General features: G+C 40.3%; 2 protein-coding genes across 7 annotated transcripts in view; one reads left to right on the top strand and one right to left on the bottom strand.

Moving 5' to 3' along the window:
• Positions 1-23,522, top strand: part of CD96 (CD96 molecule) — a 96,666-nt gene that overhangs the window by 34,838 nt on the left and 38,306 nt on the right. For all 6 annotated transcript variants that reach the window (XM_086675489.1, XM_086675490.1, XM_086675493.1 and 3 more), the window contains 3 exons: positions 10,522-10,612; positions 13,444-13,632; positions 20,177-20,269. In XM_086675489.1, coding sequence (XP_086531615.1) covers positions 10,522-10,612; positions 13,444-13,632; positions 20,177-20,269 — 373 coding nt within the window. The remainder of the gene's footprint in view (positions 1-10,521; positions 10,613-13,443; positions 13,633-20,176; positions 20,270-23,522) is intronic.
• ZBED2 (zinc finger BED-type containing 2) lies at positions 4,394-6,808 on the bottom strand. Its single transcript, XM_086675487.1, has 2 exons — positions 6,691-6,808; positions 4,394-6,446 (listed from the first exon to the last, which is right to left on the bottom strand). Exon 2 carries the CDS (start codon positions 5,648-5,650, stop codon positions 4,997-4,999), a length of 654 nt encoding a protein of 217 aa, XP_086531613.1. The 5' UTR covers positions 5,651-6,446; positions 6,691-6,808; the 3' UTR covers positions 4,394-4,996.

Here is a 23,522-nt window from a genome sequence, read left to right as displayed (position 1 = left end):
CAATGAAATACCGTATGAAAAGTTCTTAGTATGCTCTATGGCATATATTAGGTGCTCAGTAAACATTATTACTGTTGTTTTATTGTTATTACTACTATGTGTGTTAATCAGTTGTCTCGGGGCATTTTGACTTAATTCAAGCTTTTCGAAATCCCAAATAAAATAAATATTCTTGTGAACTCTCAAACATTTTCTGCTACATGAGATGAGGGAAAATTATACTCCTATTCTAATTTCTTCTAATCCTGAGAACACTACATAACTTATGATTTCTGATCCTATATATAAGATCATTTATAAATGATCCTAAATATAAGTCATTTAATTTGACAGCTATATACAAATCATAGCTCAAACTCTGTGGGATGGTTTTAGATGGGCATATATTTGTGTCTTTTGTTGATTTTATGTATTAGTCTCTTAGATAATTGCTGTTATATAGTCCCGAGTATATGAAAAAAAGTTTAAGTTTTTTTGTTCTTCCACAATTAACTCCAATTTTATTAGTGGACATCATTTCAATAGTTTGAATAAAACTAACAGTCTAATGGCACGTTTGGCAGGTATTTTTGTTTCTTATAAGGTTTTCCTGTTGGTTCTTTATGCCAATGTTTACAGGTAATAAGGACTCAATCAAGATACAGAACCGTAAGATTGGATCCAAGAATTCCAGTTTGAAAAAAAAAAGGACTTTCTCTTACATGTTATCACATTTCTTCTTCTTTACCCATGTTTACCTAGGTGCTGACTAGGACAGTCAGAGAACCTTCCTTCCTGGGGAATTAGTAAATAATCTCTCACCAACTCTATTTAACCAGCGACAGGACACGGCTTGTCTGTGGATCTTTTAACATTTTGCCAAACGTTAGTAATTTCTTACTCTAATATTCTTAGAGTTCCCATTGTATTTTTAATAGCTTCTTAACTCTTCAAAGTCCTTCCACATGCTTTTATTGAGTGGTGCTCTGAAATAGGTGGGGCATCCATAATTTTACGGATGAGAAATGGTGGCCTGAAGAGTCTACACAACTGGCTGAATCACTAATAAAAGGCAGAGCTGGGATGAGAATTTAGCATGCCCATAACCAGGTAGGATGATATAATGAAAGGAGACCATGATTCAGTGGCAGACAGAACTAATATCAAATCCTAATTCAACCATTTCTTGGCTACATATCTTCATCCAATAGTTAACTTCCATGAGTCTCAACTAAGTCATCTAAAACTGGGATCAGGATTAATATTTCATGGGACTCTTAGGGGAATTAAATTTATGCATAGTAATGGAGTATATTGAACATAATAGATGTCTCAGGAATATTTCTTTCCTTCCCATTATTTATCATTCACCTGCTCCCTTTCATCCACTGTTTCATCTGAAGATATATTCATAAATCTCCTATGTGATTGATTTTGGGAGACAGTATGTGATAATGAAAAAACAGAACATAGATTGTGGAATCTGATAGACCTGGGTCTGAATTCTCCCCTATCGCTTATTAACTCTGACCCCTGGGACCTCAGTTCCTTAGCTTCCTCATCAGTGAACATGGACAACGATCTCAACCTCCCAAGAGTGATATAAAGATCAAATGAGAGAACACATGTAAAGTACCTACCATCTGGCAACCATAAGTATTGGGTATGGTAACTTCCAGCCCTACCCTTCATTTCTTAGAGATTAACCAATTCAACCTGCATTTATTGCATGCCTACTATGTACTACATATTCACTCCACCAGCAGCCCTTGGAGTTAAAGTAATAGGGATTTGGTCAGTTATGAGTTATGTTTTCCAGCCTTACTAGAGCAATGAAGTTTATGGTTAATTTGGTTTTCCTGAAAAATCAAAAAGCTCCCAAATTATTCTAACCATGACACTTCTCAGGTTTAGACATGCCAGCAATATCCAAAGAGAGTATTACTCCTGTGGATGTCATATTCTTGTGCATTCTGGGGGCAAGGCTTCACCAGGGCGCCAGCATGGCATGCAGCCTCGCCTCCTCAGCTGCGATGGAAAAGGAGTCTTTAGCTGAAACCTCAGGGCCCCTTCTTGTAACAGACACAGTATTCGAATAAAAGATGCCGGCCCAAAGAGCCCTCAGCCCACAGACCCTGGCCCTGAATAGCCTACTCTGATGATGTAGCAAAAGAAGGCACAAGAGAGATACATGAAAACCCCAGAGTTTATTCAACAGTTCGGTCTTTCCATGAACCACATATGTCTCTCTTTTATACCCGGGCTTTCTGCTTTAACCCCTTCATCTCCATGGGTCTTGTCCTCATCACTCTCTACCTTTATTATGTTTGACAAAAGTTAAGTGAAAAAATGTATAAAGAGAACTACCTAACATGAAAGATAGGAAACAAAAGTAGCTGGGGTTAAAATGCCTGAAAAGGAAGAGAAGTGAAAATCATAAGAGCCATGTAAAACAGACACCATAATCTAAAAACACACATTACCATTCGGCAGGATGGTTCTGGTGTCTGTTTGCAGATTTTGATTGTTGCTCTTTATTTAATTGTGGTTTTGCAAAGCCTGAATCTGTGGATTCTTTGACCTTCTTAAGCTTCATTTCAAATGTATGGGTGTATGTGTGTTTAAGATTAGGTATTAGAGCTTCTTCCTCTCCCTCCTTCCCTCTGACCTCCCTCCCTTCTTTTCTTTTCTTTCTTCCTTCCTTTCTTTCTTTCTTTCTTTCTTTCTTTCTTTCTTTCTTTCCTTCTTCTTTTCCTTCCTTCCTTCCTTCCTACCTTCCTTCCTCTCTCTCTCTTTTTCCTTCCTTCCTTCCTTCCTTCCTTCCTTCCTTCCTTCCTTCCTTTCTTCCTTCCTTCCTTCCTCCCTTTCTTCCTTCCTTCCTGGAATCTTATGGAACAATAAGGCTCTGATTCCCAATGTCCAGTCATGGGACTCTCAGTGGCCCTCATCATCATTTAGAAGGTGAGAGTCCCTGAGTTTTTACCTTAGCTGGAGAGGACCCTAAAAATGGCACCACATCCCTTTAGAAAACCATATGGTAAGTGAACCTTTAATATCAGGCAAGTTTCTAGAAAAAAATAAGGAGATTACAAGCCTACAGTACAGTCTGGGATTTTCACAAGCTATGTTTGGACTTGTGCTTGTTCCACAAACAGCTCACAGGGAAAACAGATCTGGGTGTTAGAGCTGCTGACAGTCTAAGAATGAGCAAGCAGTAAGAGGGAGCCACACAGGTGAGGACAGAGGGAAACAAGACCCCATTACGACACCAGGATCTTGTCCACTTTCTGGGAGGCCGTTGCCCATTAAGTGCTTGGATCTATCTACAAGATAATGAGAAACTGTCTTTATTAGCTCTTGTCTCCCCAGCTCCCACCATCCCTCACTCCACCTCCAACCCAGTAGTAAAAAAAAAAAAAAAAAAAGGTTCTAGAGGAATCATCCAAACTAAAAGTCAGCTCCAACCCAAAGGCCACAGTCATTGCCACTTTGGTTTAATCTATCCCTGAGTAACCATAGTAGGCATACCCTCAATAGATTGTTCTTTCCTTATGGACTGGTAGGTTCCCTTTTTTCAAAGCATCTCTGAGTATTTAAAAATGAACAGTTTTTTTTTTTATTTTTTTAAAATGTTTTATGTTTATTTATTTTTGGGAGAGAGCACATGCGCGTGCTCCCACCAGTGGGGGAGGGGCAAAGAGGGAGACACAGAATGTGAAGCAGGCTCTAGGTTCTGAGCTGTCAGCACAGAGAACAACGCAGGGCTTGAACTCACAAACTGTGAGCTCATGCCCTGAACTGAAGTTGGACACCTAACCGACTAAGTCACCCAGACACCCCCAAAATGCACAGTTTTTTTTTTTAAAAAGTCAGGGAACAGTTGGCCTGTAACCGGCATCTCAGAGGCAGGAATAAAATCCAAAACCTACTGTTCAAATGAATGGGTGGTCTGTGGGAACAAAACTAAAGCAATTTAACTCATTAAAATTGACCTCAGAACCTCAGAAAATGTTCTCTGCCCTTCAGTCTCCCAGATAGTCTTCGTCTCTCATCTTTCCATGGTGAATTTTTGAGGAGGGATCTGTCTCTCTTCTGCCATGTCACACTTCTTCTCTGTCCCTTTTTCTTTCTTTTTTGGTTTTCTGCCTCTGTTTTTTATTTCTCCTTACTCACCGCCTCTCTCCACCTTTCTTTTTTCCTTTCTGAGTTTCTCTCCTCTCTTCCTCATGATCTCCCTCTTTAACAGACCTTAATATGAAATTAGATTATATTTTTAAATATTTATGAATAAGTTTTTACATCCTCTATTCTTAACGTTTCTTTTGAGTGAGCTGAAAAGTCTTTAATTCTCTCTGTGCTGATTATACGTTAATTACGTACGTGTTACATTGTTGCAAAGACAGGACTCAGACAGTTCTGCTGGTGACACAGCTTTAATGTAAGCAGATGACACAACACAGCACCAGTGGCAGAAAAGACCTATATCGGATGGGTCCCGAGAACTCAGGCTCAAGCTTCTATGTGCTTCCACAGCTGGGCCCCACAGAACAAGCCCTGTACCCAGTTCTCAAATCACCACCAGTATGTGTGCAAAGGCCTCAGCCCCAGGAAGCCTCAACTCTGCTCATGGCAGAGTCCCTCAGAATGAGCTGGTCACATAGGTACATTCCAGCTACCTGGCCAACCTCAACTATCAGAACCCTCAGCTCCGCGAACCAAGTGCTAGGCATAAATCCCATTATTTTCACTCATCAGCACTGACAGTATGGTACATTCTGCACCCAAACTCACAGACCCATGGTGGCAAAACAACAGCGATCTTCAGTTAATACATTTTGAGGTTTTGATCAGGACAGCCTTCAGGGGCCCTGTAGGTAAGTATTTGGTCAATTCAGAACTGCTGAGATTAACTCCTATTATGCACTCTTTCTCTTAAAGACAAAATACTTTATATTTAAGCTAAAGTGGCTCTTTGCTGGGAGTCTGTGTCTTCAGAATAGATACCTCCCAGGCTGATTTAAACAAAATGGAAAGGATGAGCTGCTGCAGGCTGCTCTTGCTCCCTCCGACAGGCTTCCTTCTCAGCTCTCACCTTCCACTTCATCTCCAGGATGGCCCTTTCTACCTCCTCCAGGGCTCGCTCTCTCCTTTCCACTGCTCTCTCCCGCCATTCCACTGCCCTCTCCCTCCTAAGCACCTCCTTTTCCCTTTGGCTGGCCCACAAAGCCAGGGTCCCCAGCTGCTCCAGGAGCCGGGCCCATTCGCCCTCGATACCCATGGGGAGCTGGGGCCCCTGGGACCTGGAGTCCTTGCGCTGCCCCACCTGACCATGGCCAGTCTTCTCCAGCTCCTCTCTATGCATGCTCTTCAGATGTTTCCACAAGGCTGTGGTGCCCACGTTAACCCCCGGGCCGCGGCTCACCTGCCTGCCACACAGGCGGCAGGTGGCATATTGGTTGGGGTGGTGGCCAGCACGAACAGGGGCCAGGTGGAAATATTCCCAAACCTCGGAAAACCGGGACCCCTTGTTGTGCGGCAGAGAGGTGGGCATGGCGCTCGCGAAAGGGCCAACCGGTTCTCCCTTCTCACTGATTGCCTCTTCCTCCTTCATCTCAAGGTCTCTTTTTGCCTTCATCCTGGTTCCCTCTTCTTCCTCCTCTTCCCGCCTCATCCTGTCTCGTCTTTTAACAGCTTTCCTTGAGCCAGAAGTCTTGGCTGAACCACAGCTAAGGCAAAAATGAGTAATTGGGAAGGGACTGCAGTAACTCTTGGGGATTCACCACAATGGCCAAAGGCTGGCCACACCTGGTGTGATGTTTTCTCCTTTCCGCTTCACGGGAGAGTCAGGGTGAGTCACAGCCACACAAAATGGCCTCCGAGGCCCCCAGGTACATTCCCTCCAGGCCCCAGATATGTATTGATCCCTCCTTGTGTACACCAGAACGACAACACAGATTAGTCCAGAAATTACAAAGTTCTTCAGTGAATTCAGGGTTCTCTACATCAACCACCTCCACGAGTGGTTTTTGAATATTGAAAATGTTAGGTTTTCTCCTGATTGTCCTCCTGGCTGCTTCCAATGTTTCTATGCTCCCGGAGGTCTACATGTGGGTTTTGGAGGTTCTGAACCCTCAGGCTGCTCGGGAACCCCAGGGCTGGGGCAGCACTTGTCTTCCTCAGTGTAGGCAGAAGCAAGCACAGAGAGATGCTGGTGTGAAAGGCACACTTCCTAAGAACTGTTGGAACAAGCAGTCCAAACGCTGGGTGATAAAGTTCCCAAGGTGAGATCGGTTTGCCCCTAGCGAGGTCCCTCTGGGGTTGAGATTCCAAGAATTCCAGCAGACTTAGCTGTTTTCAGCAGGAGGAGCTGGCCCACGCAGAGGACCATGGAGCACATCTCAACCGACTTGTCTCCCGGCAGTCCTCAGCAAGTAGCTTACACTCTGCCTTCCCAGGGGAACCATCACCTGCAAAGCCAATAGCTGATAAGACCTCCTCGACAGCAGCTTACTCTAAATGTTTGGCTTTTGCACCCCATTTAAGTAAATAAATGGACAATTAAATTTTTAGAAATAGCCTGTTTTCTCCCTCCTTTTTTGGGTCATTTCTTAAGTGATTGAGAGCTTTATCCGCCAAGCTTTGCAATCCCTAACAGTTGGTAAACACTCTCCTCCCTCCCTCGGCCCCACAGCCCTACAAGTGGGTACTTACAAGCAAGCAAGGCCCGGAGCTTGTCTCTGATGGCTTTGGTGCAGGGTGAGTGCTCCCACACGCTGTGGGTAGCTATTAGCTGACATCTGCCCCCAGGAGGAGGGCACCCGCAGGTCCTGTTCCCTCCCACTTCCAGGGAGGATGCCTTTCCAAGTGGGCGTGTCTCTGCCTGCCCACACAAAGATGCACACATTTCTCTGTACCCCCCCCCCCCACCCCGGAAAATAGATGTTCTGGCAAATGTTGTGTAGTAAAACAATAAGTCAAGCACCTACTAGTCTTGGTTCTGTTTCCAGATAACTAGATCATCTGGCCTCTCAAGCAAAGAAAAATATTTAAAGGAGGGAAAGGGTGAGGTTTCAGCAGAGAAACCACATGCCCCAGTAACACCTGTGCTTTCAAATGTTCTGTCCAGTTGTCAGACCATGAGTCTCAATTTTTGGTTCAGAAACTCCGGATGTTGTAAATACAGTCAGTAGAGAAGCCAGGGAGCCTGCACAAAAGGGAAGATGAAGTGAAAGGAATCCTCCCAAGTTGAAGGATATGTGACAAGTTGAGAAGCAGATTTGCGGTTGCTTTTTATTATATTATGTAACTAGCATTGGAAAAGCTGAAATGTTATTGGCTTCTATTCTCAGTTGGAGTGAAATAAATGAATAGTCACAATTTAAGCACAAATTTTATATTTACGTATATGCTATATTTATATATGTATATTTTGGAAGGAGAACCTACCAAGAGGAGACAGGAACATTTTAAAGAGGGTGTCTGTGGAAGAAAAATCCTTGAGTTATAGAAGAAAAGAGAAATGGCAGAGTAGAAAACATGCCAAGACTAAAAGACAAATTTCAAGTGAAGAAAGAAGGTTGAGGGGAGGAAAGACTCCAAATAGAAATGAAGAGTTGGTAAACGAATAGGGGAACTTAAAAAAAAAAAAAAAGATTTCTCTTTCTAAACTCAAAAGCTAATTTTTTTTTAAATGAATCTATGAGAAGCCCTTTTGAAAAGGCTCTGCCCAAACTTAGGCAAACTGAATCTGGGCTGACTTGCAAATGGTCAGCATTTGAGTATTTCAGCTGTGGAAATAAGGAAATGATCATTCTTACAGCCAGATTTGGATCTACTTTTCCTGATTCCTCAGTCTCCTCGTGCTACAACCTTCCACTGGCTTCCCTCTACTTCCAGGACAATGTGCCCAACTCACACATTGGCCTACGAACCCATTCCGTCTGTCAATCTTTGTGAATTCCCCGCCACTTTCAACCACAGACCACCTGTAGAATCCAGACCCATCTCTTCCCTGACTGCAAACTATTACTCCCAGAATTCACCTCTTTCTGCTCTCCTACAGAACTGTCCAAATACTTTTTGCCACTTATTATATAATTCTTTGTGCTATTGCTCACATATTCCATGTGTACCGAGAAAAAATGTGTTGAAGAAACCAGTTCTTTTGCTTGTCTCATGGACATGACAGCCACACCGTAAATGAGCGAGTGATTCTGACTCCTCAGCAGAAGAATGTGTGCGTGTGCACTTGTAGGTGTGTGCACGGACTCTTGTGCGTATATGCTTCATGGTTTTTTTTTTTAATTTCACATGTTTTTCTTCCTACTCATGTGGAAGGTCCTACTCATGTCTGCTTGCACAGCAAAACCATATAAGCTTGGTGTTTCATAAGAGGTTTTACTTCAGTTTGAACTAGTTTAGTCTGTGGTTTTTCAATTTGAGGGAGACTGGGAGGTGTTCAGGACATCAAGCACATTCCAAAACAAAGTCTTGGAACACAGTCTGGAGGTGGTATAGAGTATTTGAAATCGGAATCGCTCCATAAAATCTGAGTTCAGAGAATCCACTAGAGTTAAAGCTTTTTAACGTTTTTATTAAATTGACAAGAGATTTCTTCAGTGAGCCAGTTGCTTTTATAATATAATGGAACCCCTACTTGTTCCTGATATTACCATATCATCATCTTATGGTAGGGTAACCGAGCATGGAGAAAATGAGTCATGAGAGAGGTTAAAAGTATTGGCATTAATAAAAACCTTTACAACCTTTCCTAACATTTTACATCCTTTTGTGGGTCACTTGAAGGTAAACATCAATCTTTGGCATTTCATTGGATTAAATAAATTGCCCTCTCTTTCTTTCACTAAATAAGAATATATTTTAGGGAACCTGGTTTTATTTTTGGCTTTCTAGGACAAAAAGTGACATATGTCACGGGTTTTTATTCCTGTCACCCTCCCCGTTGTCAAGTGTGGCATGAATGTGAAAACTGGGAGCTGCAGCGTTCACTACCCACCATTTTGGATTCCACAGATAGTCGCTTCTGAAAGTCTCGTGTTTGCCTTGGGCTTTTGGTAGTGGTGTGGAGGGATGCTAAACTGCACTTCAGTAGGATCTCACCAGAAAATTCTATTTTAGTGTCCTTCAATTTGGTGTCTCAGCTCTGCTCAGGACCAGATTCTTTGGGTGCAACTAGTCTGTGAAGAAACTGGCACCCCATGTATTACGTATGGCTAATTGTTCTTTACTAGTTAACTAGTAAATTCATCAGTTGTGGAAAATATTTGAGAGCTAAGAGCCAAGACCAGTCATATATGAAACACATACATCTCTTGATGAGACAACAAACAACTCTACGTGGTATTATAATTGGACAGTGTTGGGGTGCTTGGGTGGCTCGGTCAGTTAAACATCTGACTCTTGATTTCAGCTCAGGTCATGACCTCATGGTTTGTGGGATCGAGCCACACATCAGGCTCTGTGCTGACAGTGCAAAGCCTGCCTAGGATTTTTCTCTCTGTGTCCCTCCCCTGCTCACATGCATACACACTCTCTCTCTTTCTCTCTCTCAAAATAAATAAATAACATAAATTAAAAAAAAAAAAAACCTCATGCAGTGGCATGTTTAAAAAAAAATCGAAATACAATTTTATAATGTCTCAGATAAAATAATAATAATGAGATCCAGTAATTCCTTTTGGGTATTTTCACCAGGATGTTGAAAAAAAACACCATCTCACAAAGAGCAAATATGGTGTTGGAAATAAAACATAACTAAACCTATCTCTAAGCTACCTGTTTTGTTTCTCTCATATTTCAGTACAATGTGTTTTACCAGAAAATACCTTGGACTGGAAATGGGGTAACTTAGTTCCCAGTTGTGCCATCAACTACATTCCACTCTCTTTAACCATCCTATGATTTCTGTGCCTTGGTTCCCCCATCTGTCAAATGGCAATGATAAGTTGTGTCCTACCCCACCCTAGAGGACTGTTAAGATGATAACATGAAAAGTCAATTGCATAAACTCTTTACAAGTCAAAAGTGAGATATTCACAATAATGGTTTTTGTGGTTATTGCTACAAATAGTACTTTACATTATTTGGGGAATGGAAACAACCCAAATGTGGATATCTTTTAGCTTAGAGTCTAACAGAATATTCTTTTCTGGTCTCTGACTGTTAGAGCTTCTTCCTTTTTAGTCTTTGGCTTCCATTTAGCACTGTTTTATTCTTCTTGGGTAGAACAGTGATCTTCTTTTTCCAAAACCCAGAGTCCAGACTTGCAATATTAGTCTAGTCCTAGATTCTTCCCAAGTTGACCTATGCTTCCAGCCATGAGTTCATGACATGTCTATAGGAGACAGTCTATTTGTAGCTCACTTTTTCACATAAGCTCTGAAAGGTAAACATAGCCTTGTTGAAAGTGTAGAAAACTGTTTTCTGCCAATTTGCCCCATGTGACGCTTGGCCGGGATGTAAGGGGTACCATTTGCTGCTAATTTTCAAATAAGCCTTTCTGTGTTCTGCTTTTACCCCCAGAGAACATTTACCTGCTCCCTGAGGAATGTATTTCCCACAGCAAATCTCACGTGGTTTATAGAAGGAGGCTTTCCTCAAGGTGAAAAAGAAGGTAAGGAAATCAGTCAATGGAAATGGGTTTGGCAAAGAAAGAAAGAAAGAAAACAAAGAAGAATAGAAATTGCCATTTCCTGAGCTGATCTTGGCATTTAAGAACAATTCTCATTCCAAGACAAACATCATCTTGCCTACCAGATGCCATTTTCTGATACCCCATCTAGTGCCTCATAGAGGACGGGAGTGGGTAACATTTTCCAAAATTAAGAAATACACCTGATTTCTTTAACTCTCAACTGTTAGTAAAAGCAGATCTCTTACATGAGGGTAAAGAAGTTTAATTCAATATATATGTATTAATAATTTCATTTAATGCAAATAACTTAGCACCACTGATTCAAATCAATGAACAAATACTTTCCACTTTTTCTTCTAAGGATCTGAGTGGGGTGGGGAAGACTAGAGGAAGTACATATAAAGGACTGGGCTTTATGACAAGGAACTCCACCAGGAGGATTAAAAATTCTTGGAGCAGGGACACACACTGAGACAAGCTCCGATGAGAATGCATAAAGCCGTATTTTTCGTAGGCGATAAACATGGCTGCCTGTGCCAGAACAATCCCAGCCAGCCCCCCCTGCCTGGGACAACAGCCCTTCTTCTTCCTCCTGAGTCATTTTTTTTCTCAAAGCTCAATATGTTTTCAACAGTAACTGAGTCACATAGCTCTTGCTACATTGTTATTTTTAATGGGTAAAAATAAAAAGTTTATATTGATGAATGATCGTATTGATCCACTGTATTCATTTTGAGACTATTACTGGTTTTGTTATTCACTTTAAAAACAATTCACCCATAATCATGACCGGATGCAATCCTGAAAATCTTTCTTAAGGGTCATTATAGGTATGGTCTCCTGTTAAGTAAGCCCTGGTTTGATGTGCCCATTACTCTTCTGGACCATGAGGCCAGACATTGTGGTCAGAATTCTACCACATGTAGTTATTACTTTGGTAAGTAACAACTTCAAAACTAGCATTTAGAGCCTTTAGTGTAAAGAAGCCATAAGGGTCCAGAAAGTTCTGGCCTACAGTGACAGATGGTTTCACGTTGATTTCCTGCTGCCATGTGTGCTATTTGGAGGTTGTACTAACAGTGGCAGTTAAACAGTTTCTATTTCTAAAGGAGACTCAGAGGACCCAAATGACAATGGCTATAAATCTACAGCTTATTTCAGGAAAAGGATACAATATAACAACACTATTAAAGTAAGGGTATGCATCCCATGTACAGATTTACAGCAAGGGGGGCAGTGAAATCAGGCACGGGCTCCTTTGCAAAGGGGAGACAACCAATATGGCACAGAGCACCTTAGAAGCAGGGAACCCCAAGTGGAGTCTTGGCTGAGGTTGTTTTATATGTTACTTAGGTGGATTCCTGCTATGTAGACACACTCAACCGCAGAGCCTTCCCAGATTCTAGCCTGGGCCAGGTGCAAATCATTAATCTTACCGGTATCAGTCAACAATAAACAATGCTGATGAGCTAAGACAACTGGCCCCCGAGCTCCTTGGACCCACGGTCACCAACAAAGCAATGCTATGAATCAACACATTCCGTACTTTGACTATGGATCAGTGCTATGCAAGAGCTTGAGCCAAACAGTTTAGGGTAACTCCAGGCCTGCTGGAACAGACCCTCACTGCCCAGAAGCTGTGGTTTGACTATTTTAGACTCTATGTTACCGTAAACTGAACCATCCCTGCCGGAGACCTGCTCCAGCAACCAGGGGTTCCCGAAGGATGAACAGCGTCGGTGAAAAAGTGAAAATAAAACAAAACTAAAAGAAAAAACAAAAATAAAAATGGACACAGACAACAGCAGTGTGTTGAACTGGCCGATTGATTGTAGCAAACATGGCATTATATTTGCTAGTGATTTCCTTGTGGCATACGTCATCTATGTTTTTCTAACATTACCTAATTTTGAAAATGTTCCTATGTGTAATCAACCTTTAAGAAATAACATGGCGATTTTCTCGTAATGTGCCCTCATACCCTTTGATTATTGATTAGTTTCTTGCATTATTCCATTATGCATCTGCGTTTATCTATAATCTATAGAGCGTTTGCTTTGCTGTTTTCATGAAAGGTCATCTATCACTCAACACCTCAAGTGGAACAGTTACAGGGACATGACCTCTTAGTTGTTTCCCCAAACCATTTGTAGTTTAAGGAACAAAAGTGTTCACCTGGGTCTGAGGTGCCAGGAGGGGGCCAAGAGGGCCTTAGAAACCCACGCCTTATACATTCTCAGAGAGACAATGCACCTAGGAACTAATGAACCATTCTGTACTTTAACCGACTAGGTTCAATCATCATCTGGAATGCCTCCTGGGGGCCAAGTGAGCCTAGGGGTTAGAGTGACTTGTGCCTGTAGATACACTCCTTAGGAGTGGGGCTTTCAAATCCATATGTCTCTCCTTTTTTGGCCTCCTTTGCTGGCAAATGCATGAGGCTATCCTTCCTGTAAGTAGAGGAGTCTCTATAGGGGATGGCAAGGGCTAAATGTAAGGCCGCACAATTTCTTGCGGAACCTTATTTTCTTTCCTAATTGTTCTTTTCCCAGGGGAACTGTCGAGGGCAATTCCCCAACAGACAATACCCCAGGTACTTTTGTTAAAGCCATATTACTTAAAAGCGGGAGTCCAAGAAGCTTCACTGTCGGCGGGCTGCCCTGCAGTCACCAATCCATCCACAGCCTGGGCTTTGCCATCAGGCTGGGATAGCTCGGCTTCCAGCACATCCCCAGCCATTCCTTGCCATCACTGTATGGCTCATAGCAGAAAATGTTGCTGACCGATCTTGTTCTTAATCTGTCTTCTAGAAATATACATTACTAATGAAGAGAGAAAAGACAAAAGTGGATTTTGGGAGCTGAAGTCTGTTTTGACAAGGGTGTATGGTAATAAGCCAGCCCAACCAAACAACCTGACCATCTGGTGCATGGCTATGTCTCCAGTCCCTGGGAATAAAGTGTGGAATATCTCGTCTGAAAAGATCACTTTTTCCTTGGGTGAGTTGTCTATTTAATAAGGTCAACAAGGGGCGGCCAGGACTGCCGTAAGCTCAGAACACTTCTAATTAGAACAAATAGAGTGCTCATTATTTCCATGGTGTTTTAATCTCGGAAGCCTCTCTACACAACTCAAAATTACTAAATTTCGTGGGATCAAGCCTCTTTTGATGAAAAATGGGGCTCTGCTTAAAAGAATTTCTTCAAATAAAAAGCAGCTGATTCCTGTTTCTAAAGAATTTCTAGTGAATATGGCAATTTTTTTCAAATTTCATTAATAATAACTTTTTGTTAATCTACCATATAATGAAAATTAACACTAATACATTGATGATCAAGAGTGATTCTTAAAATCCTAAAATCTCTTCTGAGTCACTAACAACCTTCAATTACATATAACATTTATAATTTTAATACTTAGGAATGGATAAACCACGTATGAGATATAAAAAGCTTGAGGATAAAGACTGTATCCTAATGATTTTAGTGGCCCTAAGTTGAGGCACAGAATTGGGCATATAGAAGATTTTTATGACTTGAAAATTGATACGTAGGATCATTCTACTTATTTACAACATTTGACGAACCGGAATATTGACTACTCGAAACCTGACCAACTAATGGAGATTTTGCTACATAAAAGATGTGAACAAATGTCTCAACAAATGCAGTGACAACAGATTGCCTATAAAAAATAGAAGTTTGTAATGACAACTAGCAAACATGCATGTATAACAGCAAAGTAATACTTAAACAGATTTGTTAGCCATTATCACAACTCTGCAGGACCGTTAACATCTTTTACCACCTTCCTATTTTCAGAGAAATTGTAGTCTATAACATACTCATAAAACCCAAGGTAGTTTATAAGGGAAAGTTCCTCTTTGTTTCAAGGCCAGTGTCTGCATCTTGGGTCCTACCCGGCCGTTTCATACAGGCAGCCATTTGGTTCCCGGGAGCCTTAGTTGGGAAGGGTATGTGGCTCAATACACATCCGTTCCCCTGTTCAGAAGTAGGTGCCATTGTGAATCTGGGACAGTGGCATCATGCCTGTAATGCTGCCTGTGTGTATGTGTACATACACACACACAAACACATCTCCCTCCAAACTTTTAGTTAATCATCCGGAAATGATCATGGGTTTACACTAAAACATCCATACTCAATTTTGCCTAATTCCCTCAGAAGTAAATGCACCTCCTTTCTAGAAGGCTGGACACAGGTAAGGCTATGGTCTTGGAACGGGGTAAAGGTAGCTGGTTCTCCTATAGATTTGCCAGTAACTTTGGCAGACTTTAAGGCCATAAGCTAAAGACCAAACAACCTCAAATTCCTATGGAGAACCTTATTCCCATCACAGACAGAACCATATTTGAAAAACCAGTCTTTTCTGATGTTAAAATTAAGCTTGTCTTGATTTAAAGATTTTATTTTTTAGAGCAGTTTTAGGTTTACAGCAAAATTAAGAGGAAGGTACAGAGATTTCCTGTATACCCTTCCACACACATGCATAGCCTCCCTTGTTATCAACATCACTTACCAGAATACGGTTCATTTGTTACAACTGATAAACCTACACTGTACACATCATAATCACCCAAAGTCCATAATTTACCTTAGGTTTCACACTTGGCGTTGTATATCCTGTGGGTTTGGATAAATGTGCACTGACATGTACCCATCATTACAGCTTCAAAAGGCCCTAAATTTTCACTGCCTTAAAAATCCTTTGTGCTCTACCTATACATCCTTTACCCCCATCCCCCACCTCTGGCAACCACTGATATTTTTAGTCTTTACAATTTTCCCTTTTCAGAACGCCATATAGTTGGAATTACACACTATGTTGCCTTTTCAGATTGACTTCTTTCATTTGGTAATATGCATTTAGCATGTTGTCTCCATGTTGTCTCATGGCTTGACAGCTTATCTTTTTTAGTACTGAATAATATTCCATTTTATGCATGTACCATAGTCTAATATACCCACTCACCTACTGAAAAACATTTCAGTTGCTTCCAACTTTGGGAAATTAGGAAGAAAGCTGCTTTGAACACCCATGTGCAGGTTTTTGTGTGGGCCTGAGTTTTCGATTCCTTTGTGTGAATACAAAGGAGTACAATTGCTGGATTGTAGATAAGACTTTGTCTAGTTTTGTGAGAAAACACCAAACTGTCTTCCAAAGTGGCTGCACCATTTTGCATTCCCACCAGCAGTGAATGAGAGTTCCTGTTGTTCCACGTCCTCATCGCCATTTCATATTGTCAGTGTTACGGTTTTTGGCCATTCTAATAGGTGCTTAGTGGTATCTCGTTATTTCAATTTGCATTCCTCCGACGACATGTTATATGAAGCTTATTTGCCCTCAATATGTCTTCTTTGGTGAGGTGTCTATTAAAGTCTTCAGCCCGATTTTTTAATCAGGTGGGTTGTTTTCTTACTGTTGAGTTTTAAGTGTTCTTTATATATTTTGAATAATAGTCCTTTACCAGATGAGTCTTTTGCCAATGTTTTCCTCCCAGTCTGTGGCTTCTCATTCTCTTGAACTGTGCTATAATTTTGGGATAATAAGGGAGAGCACTGATCTTGATACCCAAAGCACACCATAATTCCAATTTTATAGGACAGTCCTTGATCTAGTATAATTTTAGGCTCTGAGCACATGGTTATTTTTAAATTGTCAAGTGAATTTTTATCTTTTACGATCAAATATTAAAGACAATAAATCTTGAAGAGTTCAGTTTCCCAAAGTTATAGCTTACATTCTGGTCATATTCTAGCATGTATCTTTAAGAATGATTTAGAAGATGCAGTAGACTCTGTAAAGCAATGTCATCCCTGGATCATACTTCCTTACTTGTTGTAAGTTCTTAAACACCTAGTTCCAAACACTTTCTGCTTGTGGGGGCACTGCTGGGAGCTTTATGAACCCTGAAGAAAACTTCTGATGCCTTGTGTAAGAGTTACTGCTTTATCAGGCCATTACTGTTGACAGATATGGAGATGAAAATCTAGAAGAAAAATCTAAAGTAGAGAAATTCTGAGAATATTACAGAGCAGAAAGGAAGTTTAGTAAGAGGAGTTTTGGTTTCCCTTTGCTCCCAGAGAACAGTTAGAAGCCTGAAAGCTAACAGCTCTCTGAGCTGTTCCCTTCCCCACCTATCTCCTGGTCTCCCAGTGAGTTCAAATGCTCAGGGATTCTTATTCTAGTAAACTGAGAAAGGGAAAGGGGTCGGCGTAGGGTGGTCAGTGGCTCATCAGGCAGCTATTTGAGTACGAGGGCCTACAGATTCCTGTGATTCAACAGTGAATACATTTTTTTTAAATTTTTTTTTTAACGTTTTTATTTATTTTTGAGACAGAGAGAGAGCATGAATGGGGGAGGGGCAGAGAGAGAGGGAGACACAGAATCGGAAGCAGGCTCCAGGCTCTGAGCCATCAGCCTGGCTGATGGCAAATACTTCTTATTTCATGATTTTTCTCATACCCTGACTGATCCTTAGGATCCTGGGGATCCTAGGGTATCCATTAAGGACTTTTTTTTTAATGTTTATTTTATTTTAGAGAGAGAGAGAGCATGAGCAGGGGAGGGGTGGAGAGAAGGGCACAGAGGATCCGGAGCAGGCCCTGAGCTGATAGCAGCCAGCCTGATGTGGGGCTTGAACTCACTAGCCGTGAGATCATGACCTAAACCGAAGGATAGATACTCAACCTACTGAGCCACCCAGGCGCTCCAGTTAAATACTTTAATATATACATGCACATTACCCAAGGATTTGTTAAAAAGCAGATTCTGATTCATTAAGTTGAGGTGGAGGGGCAGGGCCTGAGATCCTACATTTCTAGCAAGCTCCTAAGAGACACCATGGACCACATTTTGAGAAGCAAAGACTTTGCAAGGCCTGGAGTCTGGTTCATTTCTAGGTAGACCAGCTAAGGGCTGATTCGAGCTCTGAGGAAACCCGAGAACTGACCAGCTGCCCTAGGGGACAGACACCTGGCCACTACTGCCCATGAGGATGGTCCTGGGCACCCTGCCAGGCCTGCTGCAGATAGGACACACTCAGGAACAGATGAAGTTGCTTTCAGCCAGCAGCTTAACCGCTTACAGCATGATGGCAAATGTAATGGTCTGAAAACTGGTTGATATCTTCCTGCCAAATTCTGCATTTGAGTTTTGGTAAATGGGTTTTTTTTTTTCTGTTAAGTTTTAGCCATTCTTTTCTACACCCCCTGAGTTTTGTTTTGACCAAGGAGGAGTTTCTACTTTATAGGACAATCTGAAACCAAAATGACCTTTTTTTTTTTCTTTTTTCTTTTCTTTTTCTTTGGTGTTTGTTTGTTTGTTTGTTTTCGCTGCACATTTCATCTTGAAAGCTATGCATCATTTTTGTTACAGAGCAAAGAGTTCATCTTAAAATACAAATCTTGCAGTAACAACTCCCTGATACACTGTAAGGTTCTGTGTGGCAAGAACTTCTCAGATTACAAAGATATGTGGTGTTGAAATATGGCTGCATAACATCTTAAAATAGAAATGTTCCATCAATGAAAAATAAATGCTTCCTATTGTAGAAATCCAGGATTGAGCACAACCTATCAACATCTTCTTTTCTAGGAGTCAACAAACTTTCTGTTTTTATCTGCCAAATAGTAAATATTTTATGCTTTGTGGACCATATGGTCTCTATCACAATTGCTCAGCTCTGCCATTGTAGTACAAAAGCAGCCATAGACATTACATAAACAAATGGATGTGGCTGTATTCCAATAAAACTTTATTTACAAACATAGGCAGTGGGTGGATTTGACTTGTGGGCCATACTTCTGTTCCAATCAATCTACAGAGAAAAACACCTAGGCATTATTTTTCCAGGCTCATGTTCCATCTTATTAAGGTCACTACTTTGGAAGATGATGCTTATTATGCATCAGCAGTCAGATAATGTGCTTAAAGTTGGTCTTCTCTCTTCCAGTGTTAAAAAGGAATCTATATTCATTCACTCATCTACCTGCATTTGCCAGGAATCAGAAATACAGAGATTTCCCAATCACTTCTGTTGAGGGGTATACTGATGATATAGAGCAATAAGGCTTTTGCTAGGGTAAACACTGAGGGCTATGAGCACATCGCAAAGATCCCTAGGGTCTGTCAAGTTTGAGAAGGTGCATACCAGGAAGTCTGCGATGGGTAAGTATAAGGAAACAGCATATGCAAAAAGAAAGAATCCACAGAGATCGGATTGAAATATCACCCTTTGGGTTGAGGGTATGATTTGAGATGTAAAAGATGATAGGCAACTTCAGGAAATGAAGTGGGATTGTAATGGGGGGAAGAAAATGATCAGATTTGTGTGTCGTGCTGAAGTGTTCAGATATGTTTCAGATGGTTCGGGTGGAGGAGGATGGTCATTCCACCAGCCTATTTGTATACTTTCCATGTGACTTTCTCCCCACCCTACACCCACCTCCTCAGAGATTAATAGCGAGGGATCATTTACATTATAATATGATAAAGGGTCAGAGCCAACTGTGAGCATTACCCACAGCCAACAGCAACAACAATACTGCCAACGCTGAAAATAAAACATGGATACATCTTGATTACAAAAACAAATTCCTTCCAACGTTCTATGTGCTATCTGGTGGCATAACTTATATATCCTTTTCCCTTAAAGCAAATTACAGACTAGAACCAATAGTATAATTTATAATTAAATGTCCAGATAATTGACACAGCACACCAGATGTGTGACATTACACCCAATGTCATTACATGTAGAACATTACAAAATCCCCTAGCCTGAAAATCATTTAACCATATTTAATCTAGACATTCCTAAAGTTAATAGATCCTTCTGGCATTTTTGGATTGTTTTATACTGCTAATAGGACTATTTTAGAGTTCAATAATAGAAGCTTAAGGAGTTGGCATAAGTGTATAATATGATAAAACAATGTATTCTAGGCTCCCTTTCACCCCTACCTGCCCCCACACACATTGAGAAAAGTTATAGCCAAATAAAAATTTTGTGACAAAAAAAAGGCATCTGAGAAAAAGCAATAATAATGCCATCAGCCTTAGGTTCACTGACGTTACATCCAGTTGGAGCATTACATTGTTGTTTCTCTTGCCGATAAAATTTTGCAGGCTTGTGGATTTGTAAACTGTATGATTACTTTTCAAATACTTCACGATATTAGCTGCTATAATTATTTTACCAGGTCTTGGTTAAATGTTATTTTCTCCAGGAAGTTTCCCCTGACCTTCCAATCTTGGTTGGTACCCTTTCTTTGTACCCCCGTGGCACCCCGTGGCACTCAACACAATGCCTGGCTACCTGCCTGTTATCTAGGCTTATGGTCCTTAAACGCAGCCCGATGTCTTTGTCATTCACCGCTGCATCCCACAGCCTTGCATGTAATAGGCCTTCATTAATGAATTGTTAGATGAGTAGACAAAATTGTGGGGGAAATTAAGTCAATACATCATCCCTCTGTTACAATATTATGGTCATCATTAATATCCATTTCATCCTTTCAGGCTCCATGAACCCTCCGACAGACTCTCCGCTTAATGTTGTCACACCTACCCTTGTCACCCGAACTTCTCCAACCAACAGAGTATCTCCTACAAGTAAGCATGTTTTCACACAGCCTTCCTTTCTCTTTTTTTCTTTTTTTAATTATTTTTTTTTTTTAATTTGAGTATAGTCGAGACACAACGTTACATTAGTTTCAGGTGTACAACATAGTATTTCAACCTCTATGTTGTGCTGTGCTCACCACAACTATAGCCACCATCTGTCACCATACAGCATTGTTAAAATACCACTGACTATATTCTCTCTGCTATGCCTTTCATCCCCATGACTTACCCCTTTCATAACTAGAAACCTGTATCTCCCACTCCCTTTCACCCATTTTGCCCATCCCCACTCTCCCTTTCCCTCTGGCAACCATCAGTTTGTTCTCTGTATTTATAGATCTGATTCTGCTCGTTTGTTTATTTGTGTTTGTTTTTAGATTCCACATGTAAGTGAAATCATATGGTATCTGTCTTTTCCTGTCTGACTCACTTCATGTAGCATAATACCCTCTAGGTCTCTCCATATTGCTGCAAATAGCACATATGGATGCATAATATTCCGTCTTCCTTATCCATTCATCTATTGATAGACCCTTGGGTTGCTTTCGTATCTTGGCTATTGTAAATAATGCTGCAATAAACATAGGGGTGCATATATCTTTTTGAATTAGTATTTTCATTTTCTTCGGGTAAATACCCAGTGGTAGAATTATTGGATCATATGCTATTTCTATTTTTTATTTTTTCTTCATACTATTTTTCCACAGTGGATGTACCCATTTACATTCTCACCATCAGTATATGAGAGTTCCTTCTCCAACACTTTTTATTTCTTGTCTTTTTTATTTTGATTCCTCTGACAGGAATAAGGTGATATCTCATTGTAGTTTTGATTTACATTTCCCTAATGGGTAGTGATGTTGGACATCTTTTCATGTGTCTGTTGGTCATCTGTGTCTTCTGTAGAAAAAAATGTCTGTTCAGCACCTCTGCCCATTTTTTTAATTCAGACTTGTTTTTTTAGTGTTGAGTTATATAGGTTCTTTATTTTTTAAGCTTTTATTTTAATTCCAATTAGTTACCATAAAGTGTTATATTCATTTCAGAAATATAATATAGTGATTTTACCATTCCATACATCCCCTGGTACTCATAATGACAAGTACACTCCTTAATCCCCATCTCTTATTTCACCCATTCCGCCCCCCCCCCACCTCCCCTCTGGTAACTATCAGTTTGTTCTCTATAGTTAAGAATCTGTTTCTGGAGTTTTCTCTCTTTTTAATCTTTGCTCATTTTTTTCTTTCTTCACATGAGTGAGATGATATGGTATTTGTCTTTCTCTGACTGACTTATTTCACTTATCATTGCACCCTCTGGCTCCATCCATGTTGTTGCAAATGGCAAGATTTCATTCTTTTTTATGGATGAATAATATTCCATTGTATATATGTACACTACATCTTCTTTAACCATTCATCTATCAATGGACACTTGGGCTGCTTCCATAGTTTGGCTATTGTAAATAAGACTGCAAACATGTACGTATCCCTTTGAATTAGTGTTTCTGTGTTTTTTGGCAAATACCCAGGATTATGATTCCTGGATTGTAGGGTAGTTCTATTTTTGATTTTTTGAGGACTCTCCAGGCTGTTTTCCACAGTGGCCGCACCAGTTTGCATTCCCACTAACAGTGCATGAGGGTTCCCTTTTTCTCCACATCCTTGCCAATGCTTGTTGTTTCTTGTTTTTGTTTTTAGCCATTCTCATGGGTATAAGGTAGTATCTCATTGTAGTTTTGATTTGCATTTCCGAAATGATATAATGAATAATGTTGAGCATGTTTTCTTGAACCCATTGTCCATCTGGATGCCTTCTTTGGAGAAATGTCTGTTCATGTCTCTTGTCCATTTTTCAATTGGATTTTTGTTTTTTGGTGTATAAGCTCTTTACATATTTTGATTATTAACCTCTTATTGGATATATCATCTGCACATATCTTTTCCCATTCAGTAGGTTGACTTTTTGTTTTGTTGATGGTTTCATTTGTTGTGTAAAAGCTTTTTATTTTCATGTAGTCCCAATAGTTTATTTTTTCTTTTGTTTCCTTTGCCTTAGGAAGCATCTACAAAAATGTTGCTGTAGCCAATGTCAGAGAAATTACTTCCTGTGTTCTCTTCGAGGATTTTTATGGTTTTAGGTCTCACATTTAGGCCTTCAATCCATTTTTAATTTATTTTTGTGTATGGTGTATGAAAGTGGTTCAGTTTCATTCTTTTATGTGTAGCTGCCCAGTTTTCCTAGCACCATTTGTTAAAGAGATTTTTTCCCATTATATATTCTTGCCTTCTTTGTCATAGATTAACTGGCCATACGAGCATGGGTTTATTTCTGAGATCTCTATTCTGTTCCACAGATCTATTTTTGTGTCAGTACCATACAGTTTTGATGACTATAGTTCTGTAGTATACCTTGAAATCTGGAATTGGGATACTTCCAGCTTCGTTCTTTCTCAAGATTGTTTTGGCTACTCAGGGTCTTTTGTGATTGCATGAAAATTTTAGGATTATTTGTTTTAGTCCTGTGAAAAATGATGTTGGTATTTTGCTAGGGATTGCCTTTTGGCATGTAGCACTGAATTTGTAAATTGCTTTGTGTAGTATGGGCATAAAATGCTGTTGGTATTTTGATGAGGATTGCATTGAATCTGTAGGTTGCTTCAGATAATGTGGACATTTTAACAGTATTAATTCTTCCAATCAATGAGCATGGAATACCTTTCCATTTGTGCCATCTTCAATTTTTTTCATCAATGTTTTAGGGTTTTCAGAGTATGGGTCTTTTATCTTCTTAGTTAAGTTTATTCTTAGGGGTTTTTTTGGTGCAATTATAAATGGAATTGTTTCTTAATGCCTCTTTCTGAGACTTCTCTATTAGTGTATAGGAAAACTACTGATTTCTAGGTATTAATTTTGTATCCTGAAACTTTATCAAATTCATTTATTACTTCTAATAGCTTTGGGTGGAGTCTTTAGGATTTTGTCTACTTAGTAGCATGTCATCTGCAACTGGTGACTATACTGTTTTACTTCCCATGAGCTGTCCATCCTTTAACCAAGCAGATTGATAGAGAAAACATTTTCAGAAAATTTGTATCATTCGTGTTCTTTTATTATCTATACCATTTTAGGTACACATATTCAGTACTATTCTCATGGCTTTAAAGAATTAACATAGCTTCCAAAGCCTTTCACTTGAAGCTCTGGCAAGATTAGGGTCAATAAATATGCAGTGAGAAATT

The sequence above is a fragment of the Puma concolor genome, chromosome C2, assembly GCF_028749965.1.
Source record: "Puma concolor isolate L17-30 chromosome C2, mPumCon1.1.hap2, whole genome shotgun sequence".
In the NCBI taxonomy this organism is placed as follows: domain Eukaryota; kingdom Metazoa; phylum Chordata; class Mammalia; order Carnivora; family Felidae; genus Puma; species Puma concolor.
The sequence above is the reverse complement of the archived record's forward strand: the minus strand, read 5'-3'. Positions and strand labels throughout refer to the sequence as shown.

Excerpts from the sequence above, each read along its gene's own strand:
- ZBED2 (XM_086675487.1), bottom strand. The coding sequence starts at position 5,650 with ATGAGGCGGGAAGAGGAGGAAGAAGAGGGAACCAGGATGAAGGCAAAA.